The 18457-nt window shown below is 34.5% G+C and overlaps 1 protein-coding gene across 5 annotated transcripts in view; it reads left to right on the top strand.

Moving 5' to 3' along the window:
* Positions 1 to 18457, top strand: part of ABCA1 (ATP-binding cassette A1) — a 307414-nt gene that overhangs the window by 252611 nt on the left and 36346 nt on the right. For all 5 annotated transcript variants that reach the window (XM_089804610.1, XM_089804609.1, XM_089804613.1 and 2 more), the window contains 5 exons: positions 2813 to 3085; positions 3225 to 3360; positions 15268 to 15347; positions 15452 to 15559; positions 15648 to 15798. In XM_089804610.1, coding sequence (XP_089660736.1) covers positions 2813 to 3085; positions 3225 to 3360; positions 15268 to 15347; positions 15452 to 15559; positions 15648 to 15798 — 748 coding nt within the window. The remainder of the gene's footprint in view (positions 1 to 2812; positions 3086 to 3224; positions 3361 to 15267; positions 15348 to 15451; positions 15560 to 15647; positions 15799 to 18457) is intronic.

Raw genomic sequence — 18457 nt, 5'->3', positions numbered from 1 at the left:
AAGTCTATCATCAACACTGTGGATAGGACTAGCAAGTGCCGTACTAAATATAGGTATATGTGTATCGTGGACACTTGTTGGGGAAACCTTAAGCCTCCTTCCTGCTGACCTTCTAAAGGCGGAGACCATGTATCTTGTGGCTCTCAACTGTTTCAAAATTCAACAAGCTCTCTGCCAACCTCTACTAATGAAGCTTAAGTTTCTCTATACTCTCCCTCAAGGCATTAAATTTCCTGCTATCTTCCTCATTACTTTGCCAACCCCCGAAACTACTAGGCCTCCTGTATCTATCCATAGATGTAGAAACAGTAGTGCTGATCACTCCAATCACAACAACAAATCTGAAAAAAAAAAATTTTCCTACCCCATAGGATGGTAGGAAACAGCTCTGATACCATTCTAATAACCCCAACTAGCTATATCCATAACAATCATCAATTTTCTTTTGCTAATCAATACTCTAACATTTGATAGTCTTTACTGTTATTGTTGAAAATTTGATAATCAGATTTTCAAAATTACACTAGAGAATGCAATTTGGCACTCACAATTTTAGGTCAATTTAATATTAAAAAGTTAGTATGAATGCCAACATTAATTCATCGTTTTGCCCTACGAACTGTACAATTATGTAATTATGAAAAACAAACAATTTTCTGCAGCTTTAATTCATTACCAACAATGTTTCAAACAAATAGTAGCAACAATAATATTTAAAATGCCACGAACCTGGAAATATAGATTGACTTTGACTTTAATTTGCTGTCTAATGTGAATCTACAGCAACCCCAATAATATATATTGCAGGCCATATAAATTGAATGCAGCTCTTGAAAATTGTAACACGGCCCCTAAGAAATGTCACACAGGTGAACACGACCTTGCAATTGATAAACTGCTGCCCTATAGTGAAATGACAACCCTGCAACACTCAGATTAAACTCCCAGCCAAGATGTAAAAGCATAAAATTAATAATTCAGCCTTCAATTTGTTCTCCAAAATTCAATCTTTAGCACTTATTCAATCAACTTCTGAATAACAATAGATAGAGTAGAGAAGCAATTACAATTTGCTTTACATCAGAACAAATTGTGAGATAAACTCAGAATCTAACCCTTATACTTCAGCAAGGGCTGAAAACCACAGTCTCAGAATTTTCACAAAGAGAACAAGCAAAGAGATAAACAAATAATCGGATGCTTTACTCATCAAATAAGCTCACATTTATAATCTCCAAATGGCACAAGGTTTCCCAAATGAACTTCACTTAGGAAGCTTCCCACATATAAAATTAAAATATAATAGTGCCATCATAAACTAATTTATTAATGGCTTTTGGCTCCGAAAATGACCTTTTCCACCATAATTTAAAATTCTGACACGTAAGACCACTGTTTCTTGTTCACATGATTTAAAACTTTTCGTCCCGGTTCCAATGAGCTATGATACTAAGGTGACCAACCAACAAGACTATCAAAGATAACAACCTCAGCATATTTATAAGAGTAATAATAATAAATTGCCCGTCTTGCAAAAACAATTGAAGAGGCATCAGAATCAAAATCTAAGAACACCAAAGTGATCCTGATGATGTAAGATGATGAATGACCCTGATGGGGTGACTTGTTATATTAAACTAATTTTCTATTTTTTAAGGGGCAGCTATTTTCTATGGGGGAAGGTTTGTCTATAGCATTTCTTTTTTTGTAGCTATATTAAACTAATTTTAGATAATTATAGTCAGAACCATCTTCAATATTTTCTAAAAGTTTATATCCTTTTCTGCTTGCCATTCCTTTTGGGTAGACAATGACTGACAACAACCTGCTATTAAGTCTTTCTAATCGCCCAAGCAAAGTTTGATGCATTCTAATTTGTGGTTTGCCACTGCTAAACAATCCTTTTTTGCAGTTACTTTTCTAAATTGCATGTTTTCAAAAGAATAAATGTTTCACAAAAGACAAGTTTGACACAATGCTTGTTGGCTGGTTGCTAAGTGTTTTTTCATGCAATATTACCGAATTCTCTCAAGTTAGTGCAACAATAATTTAAAGTATTGATATTATGATTGAACTCACCATATGGGTTATTTTTATTTGTGGGGGACAATTTCTTTGACGAGTTTGATATTGTTTGTGATTGCTTGTTCCTATCCAATCCCTTTTGTTTTGTATCTATGTAGGTCATCTGAGTGTGAAGGGTTTGTGTGATATTTACTATTATTGCAGTATGTCCTCTTTGGGTGTAAATCACAGTCTTTTTTGATTCAGTTGTATATTTTCCAGCCAGCATTGAGCCATTGATTGTAATGAGGAAGCTAATCCTGATGCAATATTTGAATTTTCATGTCTTTTATAAGGCCTGCTATCCGCACTAGTATTTGTTGTAAAATGAACAGTGGCCAAACTGAGTTAATTCACTTCATATTACAAGCTTCAAGGGGTTGTTATTACTTGTTGTTAGTATTCATAGACCATTAAACTTTTTATTATTTTTTGAGCATGCTATCTTGGTGTTTGATTCTGCTGTGTTTTTAGTAGTGAATTAGAATCTGAAAGACTTGCTAGGATAATAAAACTAAGTGTACTGTACATTTCTTCTCTCCACTTGCTTTCTTGTTTTTTCAGTAAAGATTAAAATATAAAATAATGCCAATATATTTTGTAGGCATTATAAAGCGAATGTTCATGCTAAACATTATTATTGCAGTTAGAAATGTATAGATACCAATGAGTAAATACTGTTGTTTGCTTATATAATGTATGTCTTTGTGTGTGAATGATATCTGATTGGTTTCTCTTCTGCTAACAGAGCATTATATATTTCGTGCTTGTTATGGGTTTTGATCTCCTGCCTTCCATGTGTGGCTGTTGGACTTTGGTAAAATCTTGGCTTACACAGAAGTTGGATAGTAGGCATTATTCAGGATCACCCAAGGGCATCAAAGAACCTTTCATCATATCTACTATTGAATCACATGCTTCAGTGCTTGAAGATGAGGATGAAGATGTCCGAGCAGAGCGGTTGAGAGTTTTATCTGGTGAAGCTACAGATAGCATTATCTACTTGAAAAATCTCAGAAAGGTCAATAAATGAATCTTTGAATAAAGGAGAAAAGATGAAATAGATGATCATCTATACAGATATTAATATATATTATCAGTGTATTATAAATTCTGCATTGTTAGCAGGGCATCTCAATGGGACTGCTTATATTTAACAGGTTTATCCAGGAAGTGTAAATCAGCCAGAGAAGGTTGCGGTTCACTCGTTAAGTTTTTCTGTTCATGAAGGGGAGTGCTTTGGTTTTCTTGGTACAAATGGCGCTGGAAAGAGTACAACACTGTCAATGCTTTCTGGTAAGCTTCATTATTTTATTTTATGTGCATGTCTTGTTTGATTACATGCATGTGTAAATATTCATATCATAAAGTTTTGACACATTAAATATTAAATGTTACACATGATCAAGGCAAGAAAGGTTCATAATTTTGTTTGGGGTTATGCTTCTAGATGCATGATAGTAACTGTTACAGTAGCATAATCAATCTAAACATGTAGTCTCATGGTTGTTTAGGAGATGCAGATAAATTGGAAAAGAAAAAAAAACATCTCAACCATTTTCAGCAGGAACTTGATAAGGAATTGTATCATGATAAAATTAAATAATTTCACTGAATGCTCTAGGTTCCACTAATTTTATGAACTATCTATCTTCATTCATGAAGATTATGCTTGCGTATTTTGATGTGTATAATTGCAGCCTGCAGGGTATTACAGAATTAACATATGATCACATTGTGGATGAAAGATCCCTTTTAGGGCCATATATTTTGTTGTTTTTTGATCAGATTAAATGAAGAGAGCAGAGTTAACAAATTTTTTATAACAATCCTCCAAGGTACCCTAGGAAAACCTTCAACTTTGAAGATGAAAAAAAAACCCAGCAATAATTTTTCCTTTTACCATAATCAAAATAATTGAGATTGATTACAATTGTTAGGATCAATATATAATTGATCTGCAATACTTGTTATTGTATATATTTGTATATTTATTGACTGTAAATATAAATTTGATCGATCCCAATATAAATCCAACGTACGTTGACATTAGTCTCAATAGATATTTTCTGATTTGATATTATCTTCTGTGATATATATGAGCACAAACTGTCCACAATATTATCTCCTGTGTTATACATATGAGAATATTGACTTTAGCAAAATGAATATATCCTCTTGATAGAGTTCTGTAATATGTATATGTTCTCAGCAACATCAATGTTATGATATCCGTAGCCTTCTTTCAATCTTACACTTGCTGCATTTGACGGTGGTTTTCAAATAATTCATCCTTAGCCACATAAGTAGTGTACTTTGTCAAGAGTTGTGTCTTTCCAAAGACATAACAGCTGCATTTATTGATTAAAGTATTGATTGAATCTTTACCAAATAATTAAAATTGGAGGAATAATATAGTATGGTAATAATTGCTCATGTGTCTTGCATCAGATTTAGAGACTCCCGGTGCTAAACAATCAACATATATGTAACAACCGGTTTTCCTGGGTCTAATTTTAACATCTATCATAAACATAGAATTCAGTTATAACTTTGATTTCATAGGAAGGCAGTTACATCATTCATGTTCATGTGAAGAAGATTTACCGTTAAAATCAGTTAAACAAAATTTCTTATCCAATTACTTGAAATACCATTAAATGAAATAACTTCAGAAATTGAAATCACATACCTCGGAAAACTGAGACTGAAAATCATCTAAGTATGCTTCTGCAACCACTCGAGTTAGTCCACCAATACTCTTAACAATTTCTCAAATCGACTGCTATCTCAAAAATCATTTGATGAATACCACTAAATACCAATATAACTTAAATTAGGGCATCACATATCATCTTACCAATTAGGGCATCAATTACCATCGGTTTATTTATGGCTTCTGGTATTGCTTTACCACTTAGGGCTTCCGCAACCACGGATTCAACTAGGGTTTTTGATACCACGGATTCAGTTAGGGCTTCCAATACCACCATATCAATTAAGGTTCCAGCTGTCACACAATCAATTAGGGCCTCGGATTTCTTTTCCTTCGATTGCTTATCTGTGACAAATTCTCAAGATTAGATAAATACTTATATTCAATATTCATTTATATGAAAGTAAAATGAGGATAACAATGAAATACTTCAATTAAATCTTACCTTCTCATAAACAAAAATGATAATACCTGTTTCTGATAAACAATTGAGTGCATGGCTTATCTCTTTCTGACGCATATCCGACATCTTGAGAGAGGTGAAACATTGTCAAGGGCTTTACCACCCAACCTCGGACCATATCATGTCCCCACACGATCTCTAACGAGAAAGGCCCTCCCTACCCGGAATTGACAGGGAACATCATTCCATCCACTGGGTGTCATGATATATAACTCGCCATACGACTTGGCAGCAGGAGTTCACCGTAACAGGGATATGTATGAGTTATTAATTAATTCATATTAATGGTAAGTATTGAAATGACATAGATAATGCTGATTCATATTATTGAAGATTCCTTTCTTTTCTCCTCCTCAACCTATTTAGGCCTCCAAGCCTGTGATTCCCAGGTGTTATTAGGTTAAAGATCACAATGATATCGTACAACTTCTTCACCACATACTGGCATCTTACCTAGTGATTTCCTTCTAGTTTCATTATCTCATTCTCAGTTAAATGTATAATTCAGGATGGGTTTGATTCTAAATTGGGTTGATTTACTTTCTTAGCATGGATCCGAAGATAATTCAAGTAGCTCTACATATATATATAAATATAAGAGAACAGACTTTATAGTTTCAATGTCATACCAAATTTTTGGATGTAATCCGACTCTAATGAATATAAAACATTGCTATAATCTTGCATACGGCAATCGACTGAATTCAGAGGATTTCATTGATTCAAAAAGGAATGAAACCGACTTGGCTTTATTTAACTTCAGAATGTAAACAAAGACAGATCTATGAATTTCGTTTGGATACAGTTTGTAATCTTTTGCATGAAAGCAAGATGACATACTTGCATGATTACTGGAATCAAGGAGCTTTTAATGTTTTATACTTAGAGCCGACTCAGCATTAGAATAGGTAATTAAAGAAATGCAAAAGTCAAAGGATTACATATTCTGATATTAAAAGATTATCAGTCTTGTTTATAAGTAAAAACATTATTATGTTACTGCAACTGGCAATCAAATGATCTTTAGTAAATTACAATGAATTTTAAAAGGTTTCTAACCGGCTTATCATTAACTGTCATCGCTATTAAAATAAAGCAGACTGTAAATGGGAAACATGAATGGCTTCAATCATAAATTGCAGTCTCTAATATAAAAGAAGAAACGACTATGATAAGAATTATGTTTGGCTTAAAACATGACTCGTAACCCCAAATGAAGAAGAACGAATTTCATGATCATAAGACTGTTCGATTTTACAATAAACTTTAGCATTTTCGAATCATCAAAGGGTAAGTAATACAACTTTAAAAAGATCTTACAAGACCCTCTGTCACTGTGGTCTGAGACGGCCTCTCTGCTCGACTACTCCTGCCTTCCAAGCTTGAAGTTCCACGGTGGATAGCGATGACATATTGCCTCTGCAATCTAAAAAGGCTTCCGCCTATCTCCAACCTGCCTCTCTGGTCTTCATCCCGCGGTGCATGATATCATTATGAAAGGATGCAAGTAATTCAAAATCGGGTGTTACTAACACAGTATTTCTGAGCAAGGAAATCGATGGAAATTCATGTATGAAAGAAAACCGATTTTGCCCCCCTCTTCCAAGTAATGTTGATGGTTTAAAAATAAAGTTACGAGCCAGACCTTTTGGCTTCCTCCCCATACAAGATCATATTCCACGGCTTCCATACAAGAGACAAATAATGACTTTCCATCTCCCATCAGTTATAAAGAAAGCCCCCTCAAATTTCCAAAATGAAAATATGAATACATCAAAAATTCCAATTTAAAGATGAGGAAAAGAAAAAACTCAATTTGACAAAAGTTTAAATCGATTAATTATGCCAGGTGTTATCATTTAAAAGCAATAATATCAAATTGGAAGAATAGAGTTGCAAAGTTATATTTTAAGGATTATAATAATTTATTATAATTCTAACGTTATTAAAATCTTACATATACAAGCAACATTACTTTATTAATTAAATTATAATGGTGTCAAATCATTGTTATATTTAAATGAGCATTTATAAACAATTATTTAAAAATACTACGACAAAAGATAATATAAAATCCTTTAATATGCGTTTAATATTTTATCCCAATTATTTTAATTAAAGTATTAAATAACTCATGCAAGTCCTGCAGATGTATTTTGGCTAGGTCTTTTACCCGTCTACCCAGTGATGGTGACGTCCTGCCTAATTCTTTTCTGACAATGCTTTCACCCCTTCGACATGCTTCCTGCAAGGAAATTCTTCGTAATTAAATTATATATTATTTAATAATAAATAATCATAACAATTAACCTTCATCTTAATTCCATGAATTCGTGATTAACGATCAACTAATATGTCATCTTCACTTAAAATCATAACGACCAACTATCTTACCATTTTGCCTGATTATATCAAATTAAACTACCAACTGACTTCATGCGAACCTCAACGGCTATATTTCAAGCTAGGTTAAAAATTGGGATGTAACAATATATTACATTGAAAATCCTTGTCAGTATTGAATACCATTGCTTCATCAATTCACTGGCAGAGTCTTTGACTTTTAGTCACCACGAGAGTCAATTGAATTATAGTCATTGAATTGAATGCTCATTTTGATAAGAACTTTTCTTTGTAAATGTTCCTTGCTATCATTATGATGTAAAAATATGTTCTTCAGCCAACAATCGTTTTTCCATCTCAAAGTATTTGAGCAAATCCAGCTAAGAAAGAAAGTGTATCCTTTCTGACTTAACAATGCAAGGAAATAGATGTTTTATTGAAAATACTGTTGCTTCATTAACAATTCCATCTAGGATTTCTGCTTGTTGGCTTCTTCTTTTCCTTTTCACATTCCCTGCTTTCCTTTCACTTTTCATTTTCCTTTCACCTTTTTAATTTTCTCAGCACTTATAAGGTCACCAGCCAGTTTTTCACTAAAGCGATATGTATCTGAGTGGGTTGCTTACTTCTATGTCACAGGGGTGTCATGTGGATCCAGGTTTATAGGGTGATTATGGTGTCAATTGCCACCAGCTGGATTACTTGCAGAGTCAACACATCTAGAGGGGTCTTACAGAGGTTGGTTGTAATTATGAGATTGTCGATTCCTTTAGCGGTTTGTATCTCCTTATGGGCGATGGATGTGAGAGTTGTTTTCTTTCGGACCCAAGTATTGACTAAGTTAGCAGTATATCTTGGTTGAGTTTCACTGATGGGCTTCACCAATCCTGGCATGATGAAGATGAGGTTAGAGTTGTGTGGTAGGAGTCTGATGATTTTTTAGTATATGTTTTGATTTTGATGGACGACTCCTATGTGCAGAATTTAGATAGTCAGTGTGATGCATGTCCTTACATAGTTGATGGAGGTGATACATGATGTCTTTATGAGTTTCTCTCTTTTGAGATGTTTACTCTTGCAATACCTACTATGGGGTTACTTCACTATTTCCAATAGGGTACTATAGTTTATGACATAAGTTGATAGATATTATCTTCTTCATGGGCATAGGTATTACAAGAGTTAATGGGTGATACAAGGGACATCACAAAGGTTTTTATTTGGGATCCAAGGATCATAGTGATAGACATGTTGCATCCTTATTGTTGGTTCTGTAGTTTGGCAAATCTTGATTATATCATTACTAGTACAAGCTATGGAGCGGCTTGCAAATGGACATGGGACCTTGGTATTGGATTATGGACTCACAATTTCTAGAGGGCAAGTAATTTCTAGGAGGGAGGACTTGTAATGTCCCCCTTTTTGGGACAGTAAGAATTCTAAAGTCAAATTCAGAAAATATTAACTTGGGCATAAGGGAGCTTAATGAAAAGTTATAAAATGGGTCAAATTAATATTATTAAGTGGGTTAAAGGTGACAAAGAAGGATAAGATGAATAGAAGGCAGTTGAAGAGTCGCCATTGAGCATTAAGAGAGGAAGTCTCGTTCATTTTTAGGCATGTTTGGATTATTGCTTGTTTGGAGAATTTGGGTTTCTCTTGGAGAAACATTGGGAGAGCACATCTTCCATTTCAGACCTGAAGACACAAATCTCAGGCCATAGTTGGTAGATTGGACATAACTTTGGTTCATCACTGCAATGGATTCAAAACAAAGTTCATGGTGGGTTTACAAGTTCTTTTATATGTTCTCAATCTGACTTTTATTGTTGTTTGTAAGATTGGAACTTTATGCATGTTATTGTATTGCTGATTATAATATAATAACAAATCTGATATGTTAAAATTGAATATTTTTAATGAGCATTATTGGTTATATTGCTGGTTGGGTTGGCATGAGTTATCTATTATATTTTGAAATCTGTTTATGAGAAAAATTGGTATAATATCCATTAGGGATATTATACGAACCTAGTCTGTGGGCCTAGGTTGCGAACTCAATAGCATAGGGGAGAGTTAGACTTGTGAAAACTCACCCAACAAAAATATAGAGCATAATTGGAAAACTCGCCAAAGACAAAAACTTGCCAAGCCCCCCAAAAGTTTAATTGGGAAAAACTTGTCGATTTTAAAAAAAACTCGGGAACCTAAAAAAACCGCTGAAATTTAATTTAAAATACATTATTTGCAAAATTTAATGAGAAGATGCATCTAATAAGTTAATTAAAGAGAACACAAAAGAAACAAGCAGAGTTTAGATATATATAAACGCATAGTGCATACAAAATTGCATTCTAATGCGGAATGCTCATAGCAAGAAGCAAAATAGTAAATGCTAAATAGTTTCAATCTGTCAAACCAAAAGTAAATACTAAAAGTCTAAATACATCAATACAATCACATCTTCCTCTTTCTAGCTGCACTAGCAGGAAAGCTAGGGGGTCTAGTCCTCGAAGAAGTGCCCCGCACTGGGATAGGGTGTTTGCTGCGTGACTATGAACTTTGGTCGTGCCTCCTCGCTCGACATCCCTAATGATCGGTTCAGCATCTTGGAAGAGGATGTATGTCCTCCTATATGTGGCACTGGTAATGCCTCATCCTCTGAGCTTGAATCATCATCGTCTTCGTCCTCATCCTCAATGTCATCTATTGTGAAATGAAAATCAGTGCCAGCATCCGCCTCCATGGCTTGCCTCTCCAAATCAGCAATCTCATTTGGTGAAAACAATGGACCTGGCTCCTGTGCTGTCCAATCAGTATAAGGATCTATCTCTTCTAGATCAAGTGGACCAGGTAGTGCTGAACACTGTGCCCTTTTTATACGCAACTTAAGATTAGAGTGCACATGAACAAGGTCATTAAGCCGTTTTTGAGTCATTTTGTTTCTTTTCTTTGTGTGGATGGACTGAAATAAGCTTCAATTGCGCTCACAATGGGATGAGCTACAAAGTTGGTATAGGACTCTGAGAGCAAAATTCTTTAAATTGGGGGTATTGCCACACCAACTTGTCCACCAAGCATCTGCAAAACAAAATATAAAAAGTTATAAAGCAATGAAAAAAGATAATTAGAAACACAACTTATCAATTTGCAAAAGTTTTAAAGTTTGATGCTTTACCTGGTGATTGAGTAGATCTTGCTCTCTTTGCTAGCATAGAAGAGAATAAATTACCCCTCGATTCCACATAGACTTGTTGTTCGGTCACAACAAGGTCTCTCTCCACTTCATTGGATATCATTCTCTCAATGCATTTAGAGAGACCTTCCATGACCTCTCTGTTAGGATCTGAGTAGGAATCATCAGCCCTAAAACAAATAGAAAATGATATCAAGTCTTACTACACAACTTTAAAAAGTAAAGTAAAGTAAAATAAAGTCTTAGTAAAATCTCAACTTCAAGGACAATCATAGTACTTGAATTTGGGGTTGAGGAAGTAGCTTGCTGCATGAATGGGTTGGTGGAGCATATTATTCCACCTCCTATCAATTATTTCCCAAATGGGGTCAAGTCTGAGTCTTCTGCATGATAGTAATGTCTAACAACCTCTTTGGCCTTATCCCTGGCCTCATAAAGACCTCCCATTGGGGATTGTTGCTCATCACATATGCGCAAGACTCTAATCAGGGGCATAGACATCTACATTTGAAATTTGAAAAATACAAATTAGTTAATAACATAGTAAGTTATGAATTAATAATGAAACTTAGATCAACTAAAAATATAATGTTTTGATTATTGAACTTACCTCCACAATCTCCTTAGCCTTTGCAAAAAAACTGTAATCAAAGACTATCCGTGCCACAACTTCTGCTTTGGGCTTCTTTGAGTAAGATGAAGCAACCCAATCAGCACACACAAACATTTGTTTCGGAGCCAATATGTGGTCAAGAATACTTTGCAATGTCAAGAACACTGTTGCAAACCTTGTCATAGCGGGTCTCACCAAATCTTTTCCTTTAGTGGTCTTTCTCATCAAACTAAGAACCCATGGGTGATTATAGATATATTTGGTGACTCGCCTAGCATCTTTCGCAACTGGACTCACCCAATCAAGTTTTCTTATGTCCTCCAAAAGAAGGTCAAGGACATGTGCTGCATAAGGTGATCAGAAAAGTGTGGGATGCCTCTTTTGGAGGATTCTACCTAAAAGATTAGTAAAAAATCAATAATTAGTAAAAAATCTAAATTTAATAATATCATAGCATTACATTCATGATTCATATTGAACATAAAAAAATTAAATTTACCTATTTCCACATATGGTGCTGCATTATCTATGATGATTTGCACCACATTCTCTACTCCCACCTCCATGACAACATTCGCCAACATTGAAGCCAATGTGTGTGCTTTTTTCACTTTGTTTGAGGTGTCAACAGATTTCCAAAACACCACATCATCTTTGCAAGCAACCAAGAAATTAATAATGGTTCTACTTCTTCCATCTGTCCACCCATCAGATAAAATGGTGCAACCATATTTCTTCCACTCGTTCTTTTGGTCTTCTATTAATACTCTTGCCCTACCAACTGCATGGTCAAGCAACCTACAAAATTTAGGTTTAATAAAGTTTTAGTAAAAATAGGAAATAACAATTAAGATTTAAAATATAACAATGAACTGAAGTGAATCACAATTATTTATAGTTACTAAATAGTAAAATACTAGTTTTCCACTCAAATCCTTGTGAGTAGGCGGCTTATACCCTTTGCCTGATATTGAAATTGCATTCACCAAATTCAACCAATAGGGACTATCAGCAACATACATTGAGATATTGTTGAAAAACCAAAAATCAGTTGCTGCAATATCAGTTTGCTCATGCACCTCCTTGAACCATCCAGCGTCCTTTAATGATGGCTACGATCCAGCTGTGTTCCTAGGCACAAAATAATTCCCTATCCCTGTCCCTGATGCAGACAGTGATGAAGAACTAGGAAATGTAGAAGTGGAATCGACAAAAGAGGCATTTTGTTTGCGGATCCGTGGGCCACAAAGAGATCCTTGTATGTTCTGAAGTGCTTCTTCTTCTTCTTGCATATCAAAAGGAGCTCCTTGAGATTCAGCTATGGCTGCCCTCATAGCTAATTTCGCCCTCTACCTATTCAATTTTTTCTCTTTAGCAGCTGCAAGTAGGGCATTGAGACAAGGATTTGAATCATGTTTCTTTATGCCTGCAAGGTGGTATTTGAAGTGGTTTATACCTCCAGAAATAAGTCTGTCACATGGAATTTATATTACCTTCCCAACATCATTTGGAGCTTCATAGGCATACTGCCATGCCTTATCTCTTGTATTATTAGGCCGAGTGCCTATATATGTAGATGGGCATGGTGTTTGTGGCCACTCTTCTTGCGGATTTTTCATGTTTTTTTAATGCTTGACCGCTGCCCTACACATAAATTTATATAAAAATGAATAAACAAAGTTAGAACAACTAGGGTTTGTTTTTAGAAAATCTTACATACCCTTCAAAAAAAATTGTGAAACATAGAGCTGAATGGCTTTCAAATGATTCAAACATAGAGTTAAAATGCTTTTAAATGATTTGAAATCATTTACAAACAACAACAAAAACAATAGAACATTTGTTAAAACTATAAAAAGTTTTCAAACTATGATAAAAAGAACATACTTGGAAAGAGATTTGTCTTCAAAAACCGGTTAGAATCCTCTAAAATCCACTCAAGTCCGCCTTGAATCATTTGCAATCAGCTAAGAATGCCTCTAAACCTTCTTCTCTCCACACCTCAAGGCTCTAGAGAACACAAATGTAACAAACAATGCAAAAAACAAAGAGTTTTTGCCCTATTAAGCCGTCACAGTGTGCGGGTTACTTGAATTGTGAGTTTTTGATTAAAACTTGCCGATTACTCGATTTTTTGCCTAGGTGCCGAGTTTTTGATCTTGCGAGTTAAACCGAGATTAACTCACTGAGCTTAAAAACTCGGCGAGTGTTTGAAACTTGCCAAGTACTCGGCGAGTGTTCCATCTATGATATAGAGTACTCGACAACTTGAAGAGTTTGCACAACATGGTTATGACAGTACTAAAATTAATTACCTTGAGATGAATTATATAACGAATTAAATATCTATTTTTTATATTTTGAGCAAATTATATATTTATTAAAACATATTTATATTTTACATAGATCAGGTATGGCTTATGACATAAATGTCTTAGGCATCAATTTCCATCTTGTAATTGAAATGACACTCAGATGCTGTAACCAATTTGGAGTTGCTTCCACCAAAGTCTATACAAACTATTAGATTGCTACATCTTCACATGCAACACTTGAAATGCCACATTTTGTGAACATAAAAATATGCTTATTGGGATGTTGAGTTCCATAGTCAAAGAATTTTGGAAATACTTTTATTGCTACTTGTGGAATCTCATGATGTGCTGCTACGACAACATACTGTTGGTGTTTTGCCAAAGTAGAGGAGGATTATTGTTAGTTTTCTGGTGATTAGGTATTGTTTGAAATGTCTTCTTGCTGAAAATTGAATTTTCTTTTCTGTAACCTTATATAGACTTTGACTACCAAAATTCTATAGTTGCAATTCGGAATATTTGGAAGAAGAGCTGCTAGGCTTCTTGCTATTATGGTTGCTTTTCTTTTTCCTTATCCAAAATTGCAGCAACAACCCACCAACAGAATTATTCTTGTGATAAAAAAAGCAACCTTCTGAAGCCATCGAAGGCTCCAAACTAGCTTCTTGATCCATTCAATCCAAGTTAAGATGAAGTATAGGAGTGTTTCCACCATGGTTGGTCATTTGCTACTACAAATGGGTGAGATGAACTCTCCCACGCCCTATGGTTAGCACCAAAAATTGTTGGCAATTTAATCTTCCCTTTTAGGGTAACACAAAATGGAACAAGCTGTAAGGAAAAACCTTTCTTTGAATTAGAAGTGGAAGCTTCCATGTAAATAAAACTAAAATCCTAGACATGAGCAATGCCATAAGCTCAAACCTATTTTATTTGTAGCAGATTGGTGAAAATGATTCGAGGTTATATATTCCTTATTAGCAATGTATACATGATGTTATATGATATATCTCATCCTAAGGATACTGTTTTGAAGTTCTATCCTATATTCCTATTGATGTTCAAAATGCACTGCTCAACACCACTTATCTACCATGCCCTTTGTGGGCCACAAAGTATCCTTCCCAACCCAATAGATATCCCATCCACTACTTAACAATTTCCAGATATATGGCAGTAAGTGGGTCAATGTTCATCATAACAGAATGAAATGATGAAACATAGACAAATGGATTATATTAGACATATTGCTATTTTGTATTCTAATTATATATATTTATTTGTATTTAACGCTGATTGTTGTTGTAGAAGCTTATTTTATATGTGTCTCCTAGAAATTTCCTCTCATCTATATGCTTACTATGTCGAAAGGCTTCTTTTAATACCATTTTGTTGTATAATACCTAATGCAGTAGAGTGTACAATATAATCAAATGTGGATAATTTGTTCATGTCTCTTCTTGCTTGCAATTGTGCTCATAACAAAATAATTTGCACCCCTACCTTTTTATGACCTTTTATATGTTTTGCTATTAAATTTTCAATCTTGTATGACAGGTGAGGGATATCCAACAGAAGGAACTGCATACATTTTTGGCAAGGATATTATTTCAAATCCAAAGGCTTCACATCAACAAGTATAGGAAAATACTAGTATTTGAGAGCATCTTAGATTATGCTTGTTGAATTCGTATAGTAATTACTCAAAGTTTATATTGGTCTTGATTTAATGGATTTGCAGGTAGGATATTGTCCCCAGTTTGATGCCCTTCTTGAGTTTCTTACTGTTAGGGAACACCTGGAGCTCTATGCTAGGATAAAGAGAGTTCCAAAATCCAGGTTCAATCAAGTATGAAATCATGCCTGGAGTGTACACTTTAGTAGTCCATGCATATGCAACTCCTTTTTTCTCATGATTACATCATATATTTTATCAGGTTGTTGAAGATAAGCTGACTGAATTTGATTTATGGCCACAAGAAAACAAACCTTCTTCTTCTCTCAGTGGTGGTAACAAACGTAAATTATCAGTGGCCATAGCGATGATTGGAGACCCACCTCTAGTTTTTCTAGATGAACCCTCAACAGGTTTGTAGTTTTTGACCATATGCTTTGTGTTTGATGTGATTTCTATTAAGACAAATAACAGTTATACTACGTTAGCTTATAATGTTTTCTGGGGGAAATTTTTTGCTTACACATTTAATGCTTGCATACCCAAACAAACTAGGAACTGATCTGCAATGCGATAGTTTAAAGTTTGGGCTAGTTATTTTTTATGCATGCCATTATAAATTTAATCATGGAAACAGAAGTACAAGTGACATGTAAAAGGAGTAAACAATGCTATTTTCTATATTTCTCTTGCCTGCTCTTATTTCTAAACTTGTTGCCAAGATTCAGCAAGCCTTGTTTGGAGATAGAGAACTAGTTTAATTGGAGGATGGAGCTACATGTCAGTTAGACAATTATTTTCTACTGTCTGGAATTACACATTAGAGACTTTTCATTTTATTTTGAGCTTGGATTCTAAAAATGGTCGGAGCCATAGTAGCTACCATCTATAATCCATATTGGTAAAAAATTCTGTGTTCAGAAAGCATGCCGAATTCTTATTGATTTCATTGTTGTTAGATTTGCATTGAGTATTCGATTACCTCTTTTACCTTTGGAAATAGATTTCAATCAAGGTTGCATGGGGACGGGGGTACTTGGGTACTTAGTGTACGGGAACGGGCTCGGGTATGGCTATTTTTCAAAATAGGGGATTGGGGTACTTGGGTACATCAATTTTTTAAAATATAATTTAATACTATAGAAAATCTGAAAATATGAGTCATAACAATGGTTTTCCAAAACAAGAACAGTGATAAAGTTTGCAGATGTAATGTATTGTTTTTAGTTTCACATTTGTAATATGTTGGTGATAATAATAAATGCGAAATGTTTAGATGTATAACAGAGAAGGCAGACTTTAAATATGAACAAGAAGATCATAAATCATATAACCATGACACATTGCAAATGATAAACTTCTCACTTGAACAGTGATAAAGTTTACTGTTGATTAGTATTGTATCAAATTTTCAAATTTTCAAACTTTACATATTGAATTAATCTTGATAAACAACAAGCTGATACACAAACAAAAACTGAAACAAAAATCAGAAATCTTAATGAAGGTCCTTATCTATGATGCTCTTTATTATTTGGTACTTGGATACATGTATCCGATAATTGGGTATGTGGGTACATGTCCTAGGGGGTGGGTATGTGGACCCATGCAACCTTGATTTTAAACCTTTTAAACATTTCTTTGATAATAAGTTGACACTAATAATCTTCTATTTTCATCTTTTTCAATAGTTCACATCTCAATTGATAATGAGTAAATCATGGTTGAAGACCAAAAATGCATCTTTGGGATCAGCATTTTTTAGTACAAGCTCAGGGATATAGCAATCCGCTAAAACATATCATATAAACTACAAAATAGTATCTCAACTAAGTTGCCTGGTTGGATTCAGGTTCAAGAGTTTTTTGAAATTTGTTCAAATTTTTTTCGTTTGGGTTTGGATTCTCTTTGGGTTCATCTATACTAAAGTACATGTTATTTGTTATATATATCAAGACACATGCAGTAGCAAATCACTTAATACACCACGATGCTAATATTAAAACAGCATAGCAAAATAACTCGCAAACAAGCTTAGAGCATGCAACAATCACCTATCAACACAACTTAAGCAATGGCAACCAAACAAGAAAGTTCAGCAATGAAGGCAAGAAGTTTTTCTTTTTAATTCACAAATGCAGAAGTGACATATAAAATGACCAATTTGGTCTTTTTAGTGGTTGCTTTTAGGGATGGAGGGTTGAATAGACCAAATTAGCCCCCAAAAAGAAAGTAAAAAACCGTTGTTTTTGGATTGAATCAACTTGGGTTGAATTCCTCCTGGGTTCTTCTGTCAGAATTTTCAGTGAATTTTGGTGATTGTGGCAGATTTAGCAACAAATTTGTTAAGGACCGGAATTTGTGCAGAATTGGAGGGGTGCAGTGAATTTGGTAACTTAGTATCACAAGATTAAGAAAAGCAAAGACAAAACTAATACAGTATAAAAAATAAATATCAACCCAAGAAAGGTATTGTAAACCTAATAATACTTTTTAAAATACAAGAAGGGTGTTATTTGGAATCTTCCTAACAACAAAATTGGTTATTATAAAAAGGGATTGCGAAAAAGAAAAATCACTGTGCTTATCTAGATTTGAGAAGTGACCTGCACACAATGGTGGGTCTGGTCACCCAAATGGCTACAGTGGACTAGATGATCCAGAAACTCCAATTGCTCTTAGTATATTTTGACTTGATGTCCTTAATTCAAATGTGCTCTTAGTATATTCTATCACATCTCCTCAGGTCTCCAAAAATGGAGTATTTGACCAACCAATTTCCCTTTCACAACCATGAAGAAAATACTGACATGCGTATAATGAGAGGGAAAACAGAGAACAAAGCATCGACGTATAAGACCTAACAAAAAAAGACAGAAGAAAACAGAGAACAAAGCATCCAAGTATAAGATCTAACAAAAGAAGACAAGATGAATGCATGATTTTACATGGATACCCTTACAGGAGAAAACCACAAAAAGTATCGCGTTTATAGAGAAGTTCTTATGACTTTGCGACACCAAATCACAAGAGACACCACTCCCCTCCACTAAGCACCAACTCAGTGAGAGA

Source organism: Cupressus sempervirens, chromosome 10, assembly GCF_028749045.1.
Source record: "Cupressus sempervirens isolate cs-2001-9-10 chromosome 10, ASM2874904v1, whole genome shotgun sequence".
NCBI lineage: Eukaryota > Viridiplantae > Streptophyta > Pinopsida > Cupressales > Cupressaceae > Cupressus > Cupressus sempervirens.
Note: the sequence above shows the minus strand (reverse complement) of the source record. Positions and strands in the feature narration are given on the sequence as shown.